Source organism: Saprolegnia diclina (genome assembly GCF_000281045.1).
Source record: "Saprolegnia diclina VS20 unplaced genomic scaffold supercont1.107, whole genome shotgun sequence".
NCBI classification, from domain to species: domain Eukaryota; phylum Oomycota; class Saprolegniomycetes; order Saprolegniales; family Saprolegniaceae; genus Saprolegnia; species Saprolegnia diclina.
The window spans coordinates 28,753-48,776 of record NW_008246174.1 but is presented as its reverse complement, the minus strand read 5'-3'; the positions used below and the strand labels follow the sequence as shown (position 1 = coordinate 48,776).

At 58.7% G+C, this 20,024-nt stretch overlaps 4 protein-coding genes across 5 annotated transcripts; all 4 read left to right on the top strand.

Moving 5' to 3' along the window:
- Positions 1–653: 653 nt before the first annotated feature.
- On the top strand, positions 654–2,999 carry SDRG_15943 (the record flags this gene model as incomplete). Of its 2 annotated transcripts, XM_008622130.1 has the most annotated exons (8): positions 710–1,181; positions 1,226–1,346; positions 1,394–1,552; positions 1,603–1,732; positions 1,776–1,986; positions 2,032–2,581; positions 2,624–2,719; positions 2,774–2,999. In XM_008622130.1, the coding sequence occupies exons 1-8, from the start codon at positions 710–712 to the stop codon at positions 2,997–2,999; spliced, it is 1,965 nt and encodes a 654-aa protein (XP_008620352.1). The 2 variants fall into 2 exon arrangements, with proteins under 2 accessions (XP_008620351.1, XP_008620352.1); XM_008622129.1 differs by having other exon boundaries at positions 654–1,181; positions 2,624–2,999.
- Positions 3,000–3,720: 721 nt separating this feature from the next.
- On the top strand, positions 3,721–16,968 carry SDRG_15942 (hypothetical protein; the record flags this gene model as incomplete). The annotated part of the gene is made up of 31 exons (XM_008622128.1): positions 3,721–4,470; positions 4,521–5,351; positions 5,397–5,849; positions 5,893–6,107; positions 6,155–6,314; positions 6,359–6,481; positions 6,525–6,720; positions 6,763–7,376; positions 7,419–7,752; positions 7,801–8,953; positions 8,998–9,158; positions 9,204–9,379; positions 9,421–9,823; positions 9,870–9,984; positions 10,027–10,208; positions 10,255–10,818; positions 10,860–11,316; positions 11,368–13,336; positions 13,385–13,846; positions 13,889–14,281; positions 14,322–14,703; positions 14,747–14,862; positions 14,908–15,196; positions 15,246–15,356; positions 15,395–15,520; positions 15,566–16,108; positions 16,151–16,209; positions 16,257–16,409; positions 16,452–16,604; positions 16,649–16,711; positions 16,756–16,968. Exons 1-31 carry the CDS (start codon positions 3,733–3,735, stop codon positions 16,966–16,968), a joined length of 11,907 nt encoding a protein of 3,968 aa, XP_008620350.1. The 5' UTR covers positions 3,721–3,732.
- Positions 16,969–17,066: 98 nt separating this feature from the next.
- On the top strand, positions 17,067–17,911 carry SDRG_15941 (maf-like protein; the record flags this gene model as incomplete). Its single annotated transcript, XM_008622127.1, has 6 exons — positions 17,067–17,120; positions 17,165–17,197; positions 17,239–17,307; positions 17,352–17,492; positions 17,545–17,698; positions 17,742–17,911. The coding sequence occupies 6 exons, from the start codon at positions 17,067–17,069 to the stop codon at positions 17,909–17,911; spliced, it is 621 nt and encodes a 206-aa protein (XP_008620349.1).
- Positions 17,912–18,375: 464 nt separating this feature from the next.
- SDRG_15940 (hypothetical protein) lies at positions 18,376–19,295 on the top strand. The gene has a single exon (XM_008622126.1). The coding sequence runs from the start codon at positions 18,381–18,383 to the stop codon at positions 19,146–19,148; it is 768 nt and encodes a 255-aa protein (XP_008620348.1). The 5' UTR covers positions 18,376–18,380; the 3' UTR covers positions 19,149–19,295.
- Positions 19,296–20,024: the final 729 nt, after the last annotated feature.

Sequence of the window (20,024 nt, the reverse complement as noted above, 5' to 3'; positions counted from 1 at the left end):
CATCTGGCAAAAAGTCCTAATATAAGCCTTGTTGTACCAATGACATCCGTGTAAAATGAAAAAAATACCTTAGGCTTTGTATGTATTTTAAAAGCGTAGAAGAGCCTGACGTCAGGTCGTGCCGAAATGTATTATAATACCCCGTGCGTAATGGTCGGCTTGAAGGCCCTGTAATAGAATCCAACGATTCTGGGTTCGCGGAGGACCACATGGTCGATCATGTGAAATTAGGATAAATCCTTATAAACCACTTTATTGCCGACTTGATCTCTCCCTGTCCACAGCGGCCAGCGGCCTCGCTGCCAGCTCACCCCTGAAGTGCTGGTACTAGAGCGTGGAAGCCGTAATGCAAGCTATCTGCCTATCCAATGCTGCCTATCTATGTACCTGCAGAAATCCTGCTTGTTGCTTAGAGCATCCAGAGATAGGTGGAGCGGTCGCACCTTCTGATCAGCTTTGTGCTGGATACAAAGAGCTTGAAGTTTGTATGCGTTGGCTCCAACGTCGCCTTCGTTCTTTGTTCCACAGGCTTCCGTGGGGCTTCTCCATACAAACACCCTGTTTAAAATGAAAGCAAGCAACTGCAAAGAGGGCAATAAACTGGCAGCATCGACGGCTTCGGTTACTTTGGCCGCCGTTTCCAACCTGTGGCAGCATCGACGGCTTCGGTTACATTGGCCGCCGTTTCCAACCTGCGGCCTGAAGCGCGATGGCCGACGCGATCTATGGGTCGCCCGGCGCCGACGGCCTGTCGTTCCACACCGAGCCGCTGACCGTGCGCATTGAGGGCGAGACCACGCGCGTCCCGCCATGGGACTTTCCCGGCTGGGGCAGGCAGCTCCACGATGCGGCCGACCCCGCCGAGCTCAAGGCCATCGATGACCACATGGCGTCCAAGCACGCGCCGCTTGGGCAGTGGCCTGCGACAGCGATCTGCGGCAACGACATCTTGTCGAGCTGCCTGTACACGGCCGGCGTCGCGGCAGCCAAGGCGGGCAAGCTCGCGCCCGTGGCCATGGCCATGGTCGCTGCCGTCCTCTACCTCTACCGGTTCATCTACGGCGAAGTTGTGAACGCGATTCCGCTCAATGGCGGCAGCTACAACGTGCTGCTCAACACGACGAGCAAGCGCCTCGCGTCGATTGCGGCCGCGCTCGGCATCCTCTCGTACGTAGCCACAGGTACGCCCGAGCACCCATCTTGCATGTAAGCACGACTATCGTAGGCGTCGTCTCGGGCACGTCGGCCTGCACGTACCTCGCGTCGCAAGTGCACGGCCTCGAGATCGTGCACTCGAGCATCGCGCTGCTCTTCCTCTTTGCCATCCTCGCCATCATTGGCATCAGGTGCGATTCGCCCAACCTCGCGTCTCGTCGCTCACTGCAGCAACTAGCGAGAGCGCGGTCGTGGCGCTGCTTATCTTTGCTGTGCACACGATCACACTCATCGTGCTCTGCGTCGCATCGATTGTCTTCGTCATCCGCGACCAAGGCGCGATCTTGACGAGCAACTACCAAGCGCCGTACCCCGACATCAACATGGCCGGGCAATGGTAACTCATTTCTTATGGCGTAATACGATACTGACACACGCTATTGCTAGGATCGACGGGAGCGTCTGGACGGCGCTCTTCTTTGGCACGTCGACAGCGATGCTCGGGATCTCGGGCTTTGAGACCTCGGCACAGTTTGTCGAGGAGCAAGCGCCTGGCGTCTTTCCCAAAACACTCCGCGTACGAGACGATTTTCACATCATTTGCACGAACTTTGCTCTAGAACATGTGGTGGGGCGTCGTGATCTTCAACCCGCTAATCTCGTTTCTGGCGCTCGGCGTGCTCCCGCTCAGTGCGATCCAAGCGCACAAGAACACGGTGCTCGCTGCGATGGGCAAGGCCGTCGGCGGCCACCGCCTCGAGGCGTGGGTCGCACTCGATGCGTTCGTCGTTCTCTCGGGCGCCGTTCTCACGTCCTACGTTGGCATCACCGGTATAAACGCTCTTTGCTATTGTATCAATGTATCAATGTGGCTAGGGCTCGTGCGACGCATGGCGTACGACCGCATTCTGCCGGCGTTCCTACTGCACACGAATCGGTGCCGGGGCACCAACCACAACATCATCCTCTTGTACTTTGCGATCGCGTCGTCGCTCGTCCTCGCCTTGCACGGCCAAGTCGACCTCCTCAGCGGCGTCTACACATTTGCGTTTCTCGGTCTCATGGTCATGTTTGGCATGGGCTGCATGCTGCTCAAGTTTAAGCGCGCGGACTTGCGTCGGAACGTCATTGCACCGTGGTGGAGCTGCATCGTCGGCGTCCTCCTCATGCTCACGGCGCTTGTGGGCAACCTCCTCGGCGACCCGACCGTGCTCACGTACTTTGCCTTGTACTTCCTCGCCGTCCTCTGTCTTGTCGAGATTATGTTCGAGCGCGTCGTCGTCCTGCGCTTCCTCAAGTACTTTGTCGAGTATTGGACGCCGTCGGCGGCGCCGGGGCACAGCGCGGGCCACCGCCTTCTGGACGACGACGCGTCCGTGCTCTCGCCCGACGAGCATACAGGGCCATTGAGCCCGCGTGGCCCGGGGTACGACTACATTCGTTTTACGTTTAGTGGCAACGTATGTAGGACGTCGATTGCCAAGGTGATCCAAGCAATCAATTTGCCACCGATCTTCTTCTTCGCCAAGCAGCCGCACCTCCCGACGCTCAACAAGGCCATTCTGTACGTGCGCAAGAACGAGCAGACGGCGCATTTGTTCATCGTGCACGTGGGCAGCGGCCACCTCGGCTTTGGCGACGTCGTGAGCCTCTTTGATCGCATGTACCCCAAGCTCCGCATCGACTTTTTGCGCATTGAGGGCGGCAGCTTTGGACCAGCCGTCGTCGAGTGGGTCTCGCGCAAGTACGAGACGCCCAAGAACCTCATGTTCATCAAGCAGCCCAACCACGACTGTGCCCACACGATCGCGTCGCTCGGCGGCGTCCGCGTCATCACGGGCTAAGTCCTTTCATGTGTTTATGTTTCGCTGCATAATAGACTATCTTCTATGTTCCTAAGTATCGGCGCAACAGCGTTTGATCCTGGAGGTGGCTGTGGATTGGCTGAAATCGAGCACTGCTTTTTAAGACAAAGTTAGATAATACAAGCGATGATGCTAGAACACGCATTCTAGACGTCCAACGACAGAGCAGCATAGCGCGCTCTGCTCCCGACGACTGCATTTACCACGTCACGGAGCCGAAGCGATTTCGTATTTTTGTCGAGTGGAAGGTGCGCCGGCATCGTCGGCGGCCACTACGCGCTTCCAATGTGGCATGTGCCGCATATGACGCCGAATCTAAAGCAAAATGCCACGACTAAGAAAACGCTACTCTAGTCGGTACAACAAATGAGAAAGATGGCTGCGCTTCAGCCAGTGCTCCCGACAGTACACGGTCGACACAAGGCAGACTATTTTGTGCGTCGAGTGCATCTTGTGATAGTCCAACCTGACAATGCCGGCCAGAGAATCGGAGCACACGAACGACTACAGCTACGCTGTAAACGATGACTAAACTACCCAGGGTCCGAATGACTAAACGACTCAAGCGACGTCGGCCGATATATATTGCCATGTCGTTACTGCCAGGTCGTTTATTGATTTTCAGTTGGAAAAAGCACGGCCTGTCGCTAAACCGAGGTATTATATCGTTTCGCATCGACGCCTGTTGGGCAAGATCCAAGTTGCATCGTGCATGGAGGAGAGACGGGACAGCCGCAGCGGCGCGCGACGCAAGCCACCGGAGGCCAAGTCGTCGATGAGTCCCATGGAGATGGACCTTCTTCTCAAGAAGCGCCTGTACGAGCCGGCGGGCAGCGCCAAGCCGATTGAGGTCCGCTCGGCGCTCGTGCCCAAGGTGCGCAAGGCCAAAAAGGCGTCGGCGACGTCGGCGCCGCTCCCAAAGCTGCTGCGCCCGCGCCTGGACCCGCTGCCTGACGCGCCCACGCCCGTGGTAGTGCAGCCTCCGCCTGTCGCGACGCCGTCGCCCGCAGCGAACCCGCGCTCGTCCTTTACCGCGTCTCTGCACCTCGACGCGCGGTACCTCGATGAGTTTGAAGCGGGCAACTTTCTCTACCTCCAGCGCAAGCCCGAGAGCGACGAGGTTGTGTACGATCTGCAGGTCGTCGAGCACTACGAGACGAACCCGGCAAGCTACTACACGATGAGCAAGGCCGGGATCACGCACTTCACGCCCGACTCGTCCGACTTTTGCCCGCTCGACAAGTGGGAGCTCGAGTACGCGCGGTTTGTGCGCATGCGCCAGATCCCGTTCTTCCAGAAGTACCGCGTCTGGAAAAACTACAACGTCTGGAAGCAGAACATCCGCGGCTCCAAGATGCGCGACGCCAAGTACGCGCTCGAGAAGCGGCTCTTTCTTCTCAACCCGCAGCTCCAGCCCACGCTCCTCGCCTTGCGCAAGCTCACGCTTCAAGTACCGCTCTATCCCCTCTTTGTATACCCAGCCATTTCCTCTGCTTCTAGGTGACGCAAACGCTCTTGCTGCGCCTCGTGCCAAAGAAGATCTACACGCTCGCAGCGCTCGAGGCCGACCAGCGCGACGCCGTCACCGAGCTCTCGACGAGCCTCCGCCTCTTCAGCACCAACGTGCTCAACCTCTGCGTCGCGGCGTGCGACGCGGTTGTCGACCTCTTCCTCGAGCGTAACAAGATCGTCGCCGAGCACAAGATGACCTTTATGGAGCGCGCCGCCCTGCGGAAGGAGTGCCGGAGCCTCACAAACTTTGTGCGACTGGCCGACCTGCTCGTGATCGACGCGATGCTGCAGCTCAGCATCCACTCTTTCACGCACTTTTTGGCGCAGTGCCGGCAGGCGGCGACGCCGCTCTTTAGCGTCACGGTCGCGATCGCCGAGACATCGATCGTCGTGACGCCGAGCGCCGAAGCGTGGACGCTCAGCCTCGAGAACATTCTGAAGCAGTGCTTGACTGTGCTTGATGTCCCCGACCGACTGCTGGGCCACCCAATGCTGCTTGCATACACGAACGCCACCGCCGAAGACGAGGGCAAGGCCGCGTGGAGCATCGCCGAGTTGAACCTCGCGAGCCTCCTCAACGACGACGCGGGCTTCTCGGGCGTGAGCGCCGACATCTTTGCGACCTTGGACGAGGCGTTCGAAGCCATCGAGATCTACCTCGAGGTCTTTGGCCCGTACTTTGCTACGTACACGGAGAACATTGCTGCCCAAATGCACCCCGAGCACTTCCACGACGCGTCGATCGAGATGTTTGGTGACGCCATCACGCTCTTCCAGCAGCAGCAAGCCGAGTTTACGCGGATTCCAGCGTCCGGCACCGTACGTTTCACGATTGAAACATTGAAACATTGAAACATTTCGTAGGTCGGCGTGTTTCGCGTCGAGTCGGACGAGTTCAAGCAGCTGCTCTTGCCGACACCGGGCAAGAGTATCATTGCGATCCGCACGCTTCTGCCCAAGCTCATGAAGAAACAGAGCGTCGCGATCCTCGACGAGCTCGGCCTGCTCTCGCCGCTGGCCTTTGGCGCGCCGTCCAAGCCCGACGCTTTTGTTGAAAAGGTCGTCCACATGCAGCACGTGACGACCGTCCTGCCGGCCATCAAGCTGCAGTACCGGCGCGTGTACGACATGGCGATCCTCATGGACAACTACGAATGGCGCGTGCCCGATGACATCAAGGAAGACATTATTCTAATGAAAGAGGGTGTCTTGTCGCTCGAAGGAACTCTGGCCAAGTTTGACGCCGAGCTCGAAGGCGAGACGGCGCGCTTCACTCAGCTCATCAACGACATGCTGCCGCCGCTCACGCGCAGCGTCGTACGCTTTCCCTCATTGTGATGTGGAATCGACGGCGATGTAGGAAGCGATTTCCAACAAACTGGCGAATCCCAAGCTCGCGACGATGCAGACGTCGATTGTGGACGCGCTGGCGTTCCTCCAGGAGCAAGAGGTCGTCGTCAACCAGTTGGCGGCGGAAGCGGCGCGCATCAAGGAGTACCAGATCCAGCTCAAGCAGATCCCGTCCGAGTTTCAAGATATCCAGGACGTAGTCGACGACGTGACGCTCAAGACACGGTCCGTTGCGACCTATAAAGTATCAAGTTGATACATCTTGAACGCAGGCTGTGGACGGCGCTGGGCGAGTGGGAGAAGGCGACCGTGACGTACAACGAAACGACGTTTGGCAACATTGACGTCGACGCGATGAGCAGCCAGGTGCAGGGCTACCTCAAGCTCGCGTCCCAAGCCATTCGCGCGCTCCCGGCCAACGAAGTCGCCGTGGTACTTTGCTATATGTTTCGCTGTGTATTTTCTATGGCGACTAGTCCCTCCAAGTCCAAGTCGAGCAGTTCAAGCTCGTGCTGCCCGTGGTCGTGGACCTCCGCGGCTCGTTTCTCCAAGATCGTCACTGGACGCAAATCCACGACATTCTCGGCTTCACCGTCAAGGTTGGTGGCGATTGCGACGGGCCTGCATTTCCGTTGCTTGTAGGGCGATGCGTCCTTGACGCTCGGGACGCTCATGGCGCGGCAAGCCATGTCCCACGGCGAAGAGATCAGCGTCGTCTCTGTCTCGGCGCAGCAGGAAGCAGTGCTCGAGACCATGCTTCAGAAGGTCATTCAAGTGTGGCAGACGCTCGAGCTCGAAGTCAAGCCGTACAAGGAATCCAAAGACGTCTTTGTACTCGGTATAGCTCCCTTCTACTATGTAATGTAATGTAATTCTGTAGGCGCCGTGGACGAGGTGCTCGCGGCGCTCGACGACTCGATCGTGACGATCAACACGATCCTGGGCTCGCGCTTCATCGGCGCGATCCGAGACGAGGTCGAGACGTGGCGCCGGAGGCTCGTGGGCCTCCAAGAGACGCTCGACGAGTGGCTCCTCGTGCAGAAGAACTGGATGTACATTGAAACCATCTTCTCGGCGCCCGACATCCAGCGCCAGCTCCCGGACGCGTCCAAGGTGTTTGCGCACGTCGACGCGAGCTGGAAGGCCATCATGAAGCGCACGGCGGACTCGCCGATCGCCATCACGGCCGGGTCGTTTCCCGGCATCAAAGAGACGCTCACGCAGCACAACATGCACCTCGACAAAATCCAAAAGTCGCTCGAAGACTACCTCGAGACGAAGCGCATGGCGTTCCCGCGCTTCTATTTTCTCTCCAACGACGAATTGCTCGAGATTCTGGCGCAGAGCAAGAACCCACACGCGGTCCAGCCCCATTTGCGCAAGTGCTTTGAGAACCTCGTCAAGCTCGAGTTTGGCGACGGGTCGGTCGACATGGTCGCGATGCTCTCGTCCGAGAACGAGCGCGTGCCGCTCGGAAAGAACCTCAAGGCCCGCGTATGGCTCGAGTGCTCGATCATTCCGACTCAACTTCCATAGGGCAACGTTGAGGACTGGCTCAAGGCCCTGGAAGTCAGCATGAAAGCTTCGATTTACAAGCTCATGAAGTACGGTCTCGCCGACTACGACACACGGCTGCGCAAGGAGTGGGTCGTCGACCACCCTGGGCAAGTCGTCGCGACCGTAGCCCAAATGACGTGGGCGCGCGAGACCGAGGCCGTCTTGCGCACGTCTGGCAGCATGCAGAATTGGCTTGCGACTGTCGTCGGCGATCTCAACGACCTTATCATCAAGATCCGCGGCAAGCTCTCGTCGCTCGAGCGCAAGGTGATTGTGGCGCTCGTCACCACGGACGTCCACGCCCGCGATATTGGTATACATATCTATCTAGTAGGACTCTACGACCAGCATGTCTATCTAGTGGAATGTCTCATGCTCGAAGGCGTCGTGGACGTTGGTAACTTCATCTGGCAGCAGCAGTTGCGCTACTACTGGGACCCGGACGCCGACGACGTGCTCATCAAGCACTCGGACTCGATCATCCAGTACGGGTACGAGTACATGGGCGCGACGTCTCGCCTCGTCATCACACCGCTCACCGATCGCTGCTGGATGACGCTCACGGGGGCGTATGGCCTCAAGCTGGGGGCCGCCCCCGCCGGTCCCGCCGGCACGGGCAAGACCGAGAGCTCCAAGGACCTCGCCAAAGCCATGGCCATCCAGTGCGTCGTCTTCAACTGCTCGGACCAGATCGACTACAAGATGATGGGCAAGCTCTTCCGAGGCCTTGCGCAAGCCGGCAACTGGACGTGTCTCGACGAGTTCAACCGCATCGACATCGAAGTGCTCTCGGTCGTCGCGCAGCAGCTACTGACGCTGCGCGAGGGCCGGCTCCAGGAAAAGGAGCACATCAACTTCATGGGTGTCGAGATCCTTCTCAAAGATCACCACGTCATCGTGACCATGAACCCCGGGTACGCCGGCCGCACCGAGCTGCCCGACAACCTCAAGGTCTGCTTCCGGCCCGTCTCGATGATGGTGCCCGACTACGCGCTCATCGCTGAAATCATGCTCTTCGCCGAGGGCTTTGGCGACGCCAAGACGCTGAGTCGCAAGATGTGCAAGCTCTACATCCTCTGCAGCGAGCAGCTCTCGCAGCAGCCGCACTACGACTACGGGCTCCGCGCGGTCAAGTCGGTGCTCGTCATGGCGGGTAGTCTCAAGCGCGCCAACCCGACGCTGACCGAAGACGTGACGCTCATCCGCGCGCTGCGCGACTCGAACGTGCCCAAGTTTCTGAGCGACGACCTCCCGCTCTTCCAGGCCATCGTGTACGACCTCTTTCCCGGCATCGACATTCCGTCCAACGACTATGGCGAGCTCCTCGTGTGCCTCGAAGCCGAGGTCGCCAAGGCCCAGCTGCAAAAGGTCCCCAACTTTGTCACCAAGATCATCCAGATGTTCGACACGTTCAACGTCCGCTTTGGGGGCACGCTCGTGGGCCCGACAGGCGCGGGCAAAACCACATGCTATCGCATGCTGCAAAACATCATGACGAAGCTGCGGCAGCAAGGGTTCGGTCACCCTCTCTGGTGGTTCCTTACACTGCGTCGTGTAGGTCGACCAACCCGCTCTTTCAAGCTGTGCACGCGCGCGTGCTCAATCCCAAGTGCATCACGATGGGCGAGCTCTACGGCGAGTTCAACGACCTCACGCAGGAGTGGCACGACGGCCTCGCGTCCATGATCATGCGCGAAGCTGTCAACGAAGACAACGGCGGTACACGCCTCTCGTCGCATGTTGAAGATGCGATCTCGGGAGTAGACTACAAGTGGACCGTGTTTGACGGACCTATTGACGCGCTCTGGATCGAAAACATGAACACGGTCTTGGACGACAACATGACTCTCTGTCTCGCCAACGGCGAGCGCATCAAGCTCAAGACCGAGATGCGCATGCTCTTCGAGGTCATGGACCTCTGCGCTGCGTCCCCTGCGACTGTACATTGCTCGTCTATCGTCGTATCTCATGGGCGCATTAGGTGAGCCGCATCGGCGTCGTGTACATGACATCGACCGACGTGGGGTGGCTCCCGTATGTGCAGACGTGGCTTCAAACCCGTCCATCGACATTTCCGCCAGCGTGGCTGCATCGGCTCCATACCAACATTTCCGCGGTCGTTGAGAAGGTGCTGCAGTTTGTCCGCCTCAACTGCGCCGAGCCCGTCCCGACCGTCGACATTCAGCTCGTGACGCACTGCTGTCGCCTCCTCGACGCCTTCTTCCCGCAGCTCATCGCGCTCAAGCTGCAAGACGAGCCCGAGCAGCTCGAGCTCGTCAACAAGCTCTTTTGCTTCTCGCTCATTTGGTCGCTCGGCGCGTCCATGAGCCAAGACACGCTCGAGCCGTTCGACGCGTTTTTCCGAAGCCTCCTCGAGTCGGCGGGTTGGAAATCCTTTTGCGATAGTCCAATAGAGACAACATGGACTAGGCATTGCGGCGCACATCCCGAGCCACGGCCTCGTCTTCGACTACTACGTCGATTTGGCCAACAAGCGGTTCTCGCCCTGGAGCGAAATCGTGCCCGAGTTCAAGTACAATGCTAGGTACGTATATGCGTGGACAATAGTGTCTTATATGACGTCTAGTATGCCATACTTTGACATGATTGTCGCGACCGCCGACACCATTCGCTACACGTTTCTTCTCCGCGTGCTCACGATGAACAACACGCCTGCGTATATGACGGGCGTCACGGGCACGGGCAAGACCGTCATTGTCATGGACCTCCTCCGAGAACTCACGACCGCCATCGAAGACGAGCCTGCGAGTACTTCCTATCCCACTGCCTGTTCGAGACCCTAGCCCTTGTATAGAATTTGCGAGCACGATGATGAGCTTCTCGGCGCAGACGTCGAGCCTCGTGACGCAGTCGACGATTGAAGCCAAGCTCGAGAAGAAGCGAAAGAACCTCCTCGGACCCTTTGGCAACAAGCGCATGGTCATCTTTGTGGACGATGTCAACCTCCCGGCCGTCGAGGTCTACGGCGCGCAGGCGCCAATCGAGCTCCTCCGCCAATTCCTCGATTTTCGCGGCTTCTACGACCGCGACAAGCTCTTCTGGAAGGACATCGCCGACACGCTCTTCATGTGCGCGGCGGCCCCCGCGGGTGGCGGGCGGTCCCACTGCACGCCGCGCTTTGTGCGCCACTTCCACGTGCTCTGCATGCATCCGGCGCGCGAGTCGTCGCTCAAGCAGATCTTCTCGTCGATCCTCGGCGGCTTCTTGGAGCGCTTTTCGGCGCCCGTGAAAAGCATGCGCAACGGCATCATTACGTGCATCATCGAGGTGTACAACCGCGTCTGCAGCGAGCTTCTCCCGACGCCGAGCAAGTTTCACTACACGTTCAACCTCCGCGACGTCTCCAAAGTGTTTCAAGGTATCAACCAACTGTTCATTTGGAATTCACCTAGTGTTTAGGACTGCTCATGATCACGCCGTCGAAATGCCAGGACGCCGATACGATGAACAAGCTCTGGGTGCACGAGGCCGCGCGGGTGTTTGGTGACCGGCTCAACACAGTTCCGGACACGGAGTGGTTCGAAGACCTCGTCACGTCGCTGCTCTCGACCAACTTTCACGTCACGTGGTCCAAGAACGACCTCTTCCACAGTCCGTGCCCGCTCATCTTTGGCGACATCTTCAAGCCGGGCACACCCAACCCGCTCTACGAAATGTGCGACGACCACGGGCGCGTCGTGCGGCTCCTCGAGTCGGCCAACGAGGACTACAACATGCGCCACTCCAACAAGATGAACCTCGTCTTCTTCCGCGACGCGATCGCCCACCTCCTCCGCCTCACGCGCATCTTGCGTCAGCCGCGCGGCAACGCGATGCTCATCGGCGTCGGCGGCTCGGGCAAGCAGAGCCTCGCGCGGTACTTCACTCTCTCTATATAGATGCTTGATATATTGATGGTAATGTGTAGACTGGCGGCGTTTGTCCAGGAAGCGTCGTGCCACCAGATTGAGATCACGCGGGGGTATAGCAACACGGAGTTTCACGAAGACATCAAGACGTTCATGCTCAAGGCAGGCGTCCAAGGGGTCCCGACCGTCTTTCTCTTTACCGACTCGCAGATCGTCGACGAGTCGTTCTTGGAAGACATCAACAACATTCTCAACAGCGGCGAAGTGCCCAACCTCTTTGCGCCGGACGAGATGGATCGCATCGTCGGCGACATGCGACCCGTTGTGAAGGCCCTCGGGCTTCCCGAGACGCGAGACCAGTGCTTGACGACGTTCGTGTACCGGGTGCGCAACTTCCTGCACATTGTGCTCTGCATGTCGCCCGTCGGGTCGGCGCTCCGCGTGCGCTGCCGCGCGTTCCCGTCGCTCATCAACTGCTGCACGATCGACTGGTACATGAACTGGCCAAAAGAAGCGCTGCAGTCGGTCGCGTCTCGGTTCCTCTCGCAGATTCCGCTGCCGTCCGAGGACCTACGAACTGCGCTTATCGACATGTGCTCCATCGTCCACACGACCTCCAACGACGTAGCGACGGCGTTCCAGCGCCAATTGCAGCGCCACGTGTACACGACGCCGAAGTCGTACCTCGATCTCATCCAGCTCTACCTCAAAATGCTCAAAGAAAAGACCGAGCAGCTCCAGAGCGTCAAGACGCGCATGGAGATCGGCGTCAAGAAGCTCGAGGAGACCAACAGCATTGTCGACGCGCTCAAAGGCGACTTGATCAAACTGCAGCCGGTGCTGACCAAGAAAGCTGCCGAGGCCGAAGTGCTGCTCAAGCAAGTGTCGATCGACCAAAAGGCGGCAGCGGAGGTTCGCGCGCGTGTCTCCAAAGACGAAGCGGTCGTCGGCAAGCAAGCGGAAGAGGTGTCGATCCTGCAGGCCGACGCGCAGAAGGACCTCGACGTGGCCATGCCGGCGCTCAAGAACGCCGAGACGGCGCTCAACTCGCTCTCGAAAGGCGACATTACCGAAGTCAAGTCGTTTACAAAACCGCCCGAGGCCGTCGAGACTGTCATGCAGTGCGTCTGCCTTCTGCTCGGCGAGAAGCAGACGTGGGACGTGGCCAAGAAGGTGCTCGGCGACTCGATGTTCCTCGACCGGTTGATCAACTACGACAAGGACAACATTCCGGAAGCGCTGTTGAAAAAGCTCTCGAAATGCGTGGCCAATCCCGGCATGAGCGTCGAAGTTGTCTCCAAAGTGTCGAAAGCCGCCACGTCGCTCTGCATGTGGGCGCACGCGATGGACGTCTACTCCAAAGTCGCCAAGGAGGTCGGGCCAAAGCAAGCCAACCTCGATGCGATGAACGCCAAGCTCGAAGCCGCCAACGCCGTGCTCAAGACCAAGCAAGACGAGCTCCGCAAGGTCAACGAGAACGTCATGATGCTCGAGAAGCAGTGCAAAGACACGCTCGACGAGAAAGATGCGCTCGCCCGCGAAGCCGGCACGACCGAGAAGCGCCTCGTGCGCGCCGAGAAGCTCATTTCGGGCCTCAGCGTCGAAGGCAAGCGCTGGAAGGAGACGGTCGCAAGCCTCGTCGAAGGCGTCCTCGCCGTCATTGGCGACACGTTCCTCGCCGCTGCGAGTATTAGTTACTATGGCGCGTTCACCGGGAGCTATCGGCAGCAGATGGTCGACGCGTGGTTGGCCGAGTGCGACGCGCGGGAAATTCCAAGCTCCAAGTCGAAATATTCGCTCGCGGCGACGCTCGGGTCGCCCGTCGAAGTGCGCGAGTGGCAGCTCAATGGCCTCCCCACCGATATGAACTCGACTGACAATGCGATTCTGGCGACGCGCGGCGAGCGCTGGCCGCTCATGATCGACCCGCAAGGCCAAGCCAACAAGTGGATCAAGAAGACATACCTCCCAGAGGCGACCAAGATGACGAACGCCAACCTCCTCCGGTCGCTCGAGAGCTGCATTCGCGTCCGACCCTCGCTCTTTTTACATGAAAATTGATGCATTTTGCGGTAGAATGGCAAGTCGCTTTTGATCGAAGACATTGAAGAGACGCTCGAGCCGTCGCTCGAGCCGATTCTGCAAAAGGCGATCTTCAAGCAAGGCGGGCGGCTCCTCATCCACCTTGGGGACAGCGACGTCGACTACGACCCGAGTTTTCGGCTCTGGATCACAACCAAATGTGCCAACCCACACTACCTTCCCGAGGTGTACATCAAAGTGACCATCATCAACTTTACGGTCACGATGACGGGGCTCGAGGACCAGCTGCTCGGCGACGCCGTCAAGCACGAGCGACCGGACATTGAGGAGAAGAAGAACCGCCTCGTCGTGACGATGGCCCAAGACAAGAAGCAGCTCAAGGACATCGAAGACCGCATCCTTCAAAAGCTCTCGGAATCGTCCGGCAACGTTCTCGACGACGAAGGGCTTATCGACACGCTTGCGTCCTCGAACGCGACGTCCAAGATCATCAAAGCACGTCGCGTTTACTGATGCAACGGTGCTGATGCTGCGTAGGAGCGCGTGCAAGAGTCGGAGGCGACCGAGCTCGAGATCAACCGGACGCGCGAAGAGTACCGCAGCGTGGCCACCCGCGGGTCGATCTTGTACTTTGTCGTCGCGCAGCTCGCGACGATCGACCCGATGTACCAGTACTCGCTGCCGTTCTTCCAGCGGCTCTTCAACATTTGCTTTGACGCGACGCCGCCCTCCGCCGTGCTCTCGACGCGCCTCGCGATGCTCATCGACTTTCAAACTACGTACATCTACACCAACATCTGCCGCGGCCTCTTTGAAGTGCACAAGGTCCTCTTCTCGGTGCTCATTTGCTGCAAAATCATGCTCTACGACGGCCGCATCGCCCCAAACGAGTGGTCGCTCTTCCTCCGCGGCGTCAGCGGCGCCAAGCACGTACGCTCTCTCTTGCGAAGCATATTTCAAAGTCGCGTAGGGCGTCCCCAACCCGGCGCCGGATACCATCACCGACGCGCAGTGGGCCTTGCTGCAGGAGATGGAAGTTGTTGTCGGCGCGCCGGCCGAAGGGCTCGTGGAGTCGCTCGTGAGCGAGTGGAGGCAGTGGCTCGCGTGGCTTCAGTCGAGCGACAACGTGCCCAGCCCAATGCGATCTCCCCGCGGGATCGGCGCGCGGCTTTCGTCGTTCCAGAACGTGCTGCTGATGAAGGGCCTCGCGCAGGAAAAGGTCCAGCGCTGCTTGCTAAACATGCTCACGCTCGAAATGGCGAGTGGGTTTGGCCAGCTCGGAACCGTCTCGATGGAGGAGATCTACAAGGACACGGACAAGAAGACGCCCTGCATCTTCGTCCTCAGCGCCGGTACAATGGACTCGAGCGCCTTGTCGCAAGCGGTGTGTTGTAGGCGCCGACCCAACCGGCATGCTCTTGCGGTTCGCCAAGGACCGGCAATTCAGCGACCGCCTCCACTTGATTTCGCTCGGCCAAGGCCAAGGGCCCCGCGCCGAAGCCCTCATCGAGGTGCGTTGGTATCGGAATAGTCAGAGCTGAGCGGTGGGGCGATAGACGAGCAAGTCGATTGGCGACTGGGTGCTCTTGCAAAACTGCCACTTGGCCAAATCGTGGATGCCGTCGCTCGAGAAGAAGGTCGATGACCTGGCGTGCGATCCCAGCGTGCAAGACACGTTCCGGCTCTTCCTCACGTCGTTTCCGGCCGCGTACTTTCCCGTGACGGTGCTGCAGAACGGCATCAAGCTCACCAACGAGCCGCCGAAGGGCATTCGCGCCAACCTCATTCGGTCGTTTGCGATGCTCCAGAGCGCCGACCCGCGCTTCTTTGAGACGTTCGAGGGCAGTACGTCGCTCAATTGATGGATCGTTGGATCGTATGCAATACTACGTAGCGGGCTCGTTTGAGGAAGGCGGCGCAACTTGGACCAAGAGCCAAGTGTGGAAGAAGCTGCTCGCGAGTCTCGTCTTCTTCCACGCAATCATCCAAGAGCGCCGCAAGTTTGGTACCCTACCCCTTCAATCCCTCGCTAACTTTACGCAGGCGCGCTCGGCTGGAACATCAAGTACGAGTTTAACGACACGGACCTCGAGACGTCGTACGAATGCCTCAAGAAGTTCCTCCTCGAGCAGCCGACCATTCCGTGGGACGCCTTGCGCTACGTCACGGGTGCCCACTTCTTCTTATGACGACTCGCAGCTCATGCACTGGCAGGTCAAATCAACTACGGCGGCCGCGTCACCGACGACTGGGACCGGCGCTGCTTGACGAGTATTCTCAATGGCTTTTACACGCCGGGTGTGCTCCAGGACAGCTACCGGTTCTCCGCCTCCGGAACCTACTACGCGCCATCGACGCCCGAGCTCGCGAGCATCGTCTCGTACTTTGAGAACCTCCCGGCGCACGCGAGCCCCGAGATCTTTGGCATGCACGAGAACGCCAACGTCACCTTTGAGCGCAACGAGTCGGCGCAGATGATCAACATCATCCTGAGCTTAGAGCCGCGCGACGGCGGCGGTGGCGGTGGCGTCAGCAACGACGACAGTGTCTTGGAACTCGCAGCGTCGATCCAAGCGAGTCTTCCCGGCAACCTCCGCCTCGACGAAGCCGGCCCGTCGACGTTCAAGACGCGCACCGTGCTGGGCACGGTCGTCATGGACTCGCTCGCGACTGTGCTCTCGCAGGAGCTCGTCAAGTTCAACAAACTGCTTGTGAAAATGCGCGCGTCGCTCGCCGACATTCAACGCGCCATCCAAGGTATGTGGGTTGCCCTAGCCACTAGTTACGAGTATTTTGTAGGGCTCATCGTCATGTCGTCCGACCTCGACAACATGTACACGTCCTTTTTGAACGGCAAAGTACGTGCCTTCGGTGTACAACTACCCGAATTAACTTTGCGGTGCAGGTGCCCGGGATCTGGGAGGTCGTGAGTTTTGCGTCGCTCAAGAGCCTCGGGCCGTGGGTCCAGGATCTGCTCGGACGTGTCGCCTTCTTCCGCACCTGGCTCGTGAACGGCGAGCCCGTGGTCTTTCCGCTGCCGGCCTTCTTCTTTCCTCAAGTACGAATGTCACAAGTTATAGAGTCGAGCTCACTGGACTAGGGGTTTATGACGGGGACGCTCCAGAACTTTGCTCGAAAATACCAGACTGCCATCGACTGTCTCGGCTTTACCTTTTCCGTCATGGACGTCCCAGCCTCCGCCATCTCCGAATCGCCTGCTGACGGCATCTACGTCGACGGTCTCTGGCTCGAGGTGCAGCTCGCTTCAGTATCGCCGCATCTTATACGGGGTGGTAGGGGGCGCGGTGGAATGCCAAGAAGCGCTGCTTGGAAGAAGCGCGACCTGGCGAAATGTTCAGCGTACGTTCTATGCCACTCAGCATGCCCATAAGAGGTTATTGTAGCCGATGGCGATGGTGCACTTTCTACCTGCCGCCAACATCCTCCGGAAGAAGGAAGAGTACCCGTGTCCGGTGTACAAGACGTCGGTGCGCCAGGGCACGCTCTCGACCACGGGCATGTCGACCAACTTTGTCGTCGCCGTGTACCTCCCGACGCGCCAGAACCCCGACCACTGGGTCCTCAACGGCGCGGCGTTCCTCCTCAATCTCAACTAGTTGTTTGTTAAATACCACCTCAGAATGCTTCGCGTCGTCTCTCGCTGCCACGTATATTTTCCGGATACGCGTGTTCGTAACCGGATCATTTCGTGGCCATGTCGGTGTTGCTCCAGCGCATCCAGTCGTGGCGGGTCGTCCTCGCGTCGCAGGTGCAAGCGTCGAATGGCAGCGGTACGCTCACGTCCTGTGGTAGAGTCCGCGCCGCCTCGAGCTCCTGACCAACCTGGTACGAATCGCGGCTGCGGCGAGAGGCTCATGGCTGCGCAGGGCTTGAGCTTTGATGTGATTCCGTCGACGTTTGAAGAAAACTTGGACAAGGCCGCGTTCCCGACGCCGGTGCGGACGCTCGTCAATGGTATCGTCACCTTACGCAGCTGTAGGAGCACTATGTGATGGAGAATGCTAAGCAAAAGGCGCTCGAGGTCACGCGACGCCTCGCGACCGAGACCCGCCGGCCCGACCTCGTGATTGGCTGCGACACGGTCGTCGTCCACGACGGCAAGATCCTCGAAAAGCCCAAGGTGCGCATGCCGAGCCCCATATATTCAGACTGATCGAGGTGGTCGTGCGTAGGACGAGGCCGAAGCCTTCCGCATGCTCTCATCGCTCTCCAACTCGACGCATCAAGTGTTCTCGGGCGTCGCGCTTTGCATGGGCACGTCGACGCACGTGTTTAGCCACGTGACCCAGGTCCAGTTCCTTCCGCTCCAAGAACAAACCATTCGCGGTACAATTTCAAGGTATGACAATCAGTTCTTATTTGCGCGCAGACTACATTGCGACCGGCGAACCGATGGACAAGGCCGGCTCGTACGGTATCCAAAGCGGCGGCCGCGCCTTTGTCAAGACCGTCGACGGCTGCATGAACAATGTCATCGGCTTCCCGGTCGACCGTTTCTGCGCCGAGCTGTCTGCTCTTCTCGACCAAAAGACTGCGTAGCGACTGTAGCTGCAGCGTGAGCAGTACAAGAGTCGACTGCAAACATTATACTGTCAACTTGGATCCAGTGATAGCTTGGCTGCGTATATCGATGGGCAAGACTTTGCTCAATGTCAAGGCCAGGAGGCAGCTCAGAGGCGACTCCTCGGCCAACTCAGATGCGTTGTAAGGTTAGCCGTCTTTAGCCCATACGCCAAGGCCGCAGCTGCTGTCACAGGACGTTGGACCACGTGGGAGGTATACCTGATGGACGCAGTCGCGGCGAGTCTCGTCGACTCGGGCCGTCGCGCGGGATATTGTGCTTGGTACGTGGCTGCACATGTTTGATTGGCCTGCTTTATTTCATTTTTGACCAATCCAAGCGCTTGGCGGGAAGTGCACGCGTCGTGGATTGGTTAAAACTCGCGATCTTCCTGGCTTGAAAATGCAATTTTGTATTTTATTTAAATAGTGTGCGGATTTGAGAGGGATGCCATTCTCGATTTCGGCGGAAAAGCGCAGCATGAAGGGCGACGCGATGCGCATGGACGGCCGCGCCATCCGCGCCGGCCTCCGCGACGAGCTTTTCGGGAAGGAGTACCTCGGGGCTGCCTACGCTGGCAACCAGCGCGACGAGTGGACCTCCTCGCCCGAGGCGAGGACCCCGATCTACAGCCGCTTCCAGCGCCACGACCTCGTCAAGGTCTACAAAGGCGCGACGCTCATGAAGGCACGCGTGCTGCATACGTCGGCGACCGACTACTTTGTCCACTACCAAGGCTACGCGAGCGACCACGACGAGTGGGTTCCGCACTACCGCGTGCTCGAGGACAAGGACGGCAGCGTCCTCGACGAGCCGAGTCGCCTTCGCCGCCGGCCCGAGGTCGACGTGCATGTCCAGCAGCTCCAAATCGAGAACAAGCGGCTCAAGGACGAGTTGGCCAAGACGCAGGCGCTGCTCGCAACGGCCCAGGACAAGTTGGCGGGCGAGTGGATGCAAGAGTGCTCGCAGTTGCAGCAAAAGTGCCTCGTCGTGAGCGACCACTGCAAGAAGGCTGTCGAGCGCGTGCATGGCGTCCTCGAGGAGAAGCAAAAGGTCATCGACAGCTGGAACTGCGTTGTTTGTCTCGAGAACCAAGTCAACTGCGCGCTCACGCCGTGCGGCCACACCTTTTGCCTCGGCTGCGCTGTCCAGCTCGACAAATGCCCCATTTGCCGGCAGACGTCCGTGGCCCCGCTGCCCATATTTAGACCGTAATTATGATGTATAGTGCTTTGTGTGATATCCGGCAAAGCTGCCTGGAGGATGATCCGTGGCGCAAGTTATATGATTATCGCTGGAGACATGGAATGTAACGAGGTGTATTGGCGACAATACAAGGTAAGAGGCTTGGCAATAACTACATATACTACTCCACATCCTGCCTGCACTAGTCGTAGTCAAACGTGAACGACGAGCAGTCCTCTTGTTGCGTCCAGGCATGAAATCCTACAACACTCATATACCGAAATGGTGTCTAGCCAATCAACGCCCTTGTTCGAGATATAATCTGGCATTTCTAGCCAATCACACACAAGCCTAGCGTCGTCACAGGAGGAGCGACCTCTATTCGATTAGGTACGGCAATAGCTTCCTTCAATATTAAAATTGGTATGTGAAACTACCCGCACTTATCGCGTTGTCCATCAATTTACGCACTTACCAGAGCCGACAAGGTTGCGAGTAGCAGGGCCATCACGGGCGCGGTTTCAAGCGCTTCGAAGCTACGACCCTCAACTCAGCTGTCCTCGGTCATGGCCTCCCAGAGCAGCGCTCTGCCAACGATCCATGGGCTTACTGTGGGCACCTTGGCTCGCGGAGGGGGGACATGATAGGGATCCACCATACATAAAAAGAAGCGCGATGCCGTGGGAGACGACGGTGCTGGCCGCAGCACTCTACCGCTCGCTCCACGGTGACGTCCAGATCCCCACTAGCTACGTCGTTCCGTCTCATGCGCCTTGGCCGGCGTCAATGCACGGCCTAAAGCTCGGACGCACTTTCAGCTCGCTCCGCAACCGAGCCAAGACGTACTGTACGAGCCTGGCCGATTTGCCGAGCTCGAGGCGCTCGGCTTTGACTGGTTGCCGCATC

What these genes read in the sequence shown, in the direction of transcription:
- SDRG_15940 (XM_008622126.1), top strand. Translation starts at nt 18,381, where the DNA reads ATGCCATTCTCGATTTCGGCGGAAAAGCGCAGCATGAAGGGCGACGCG.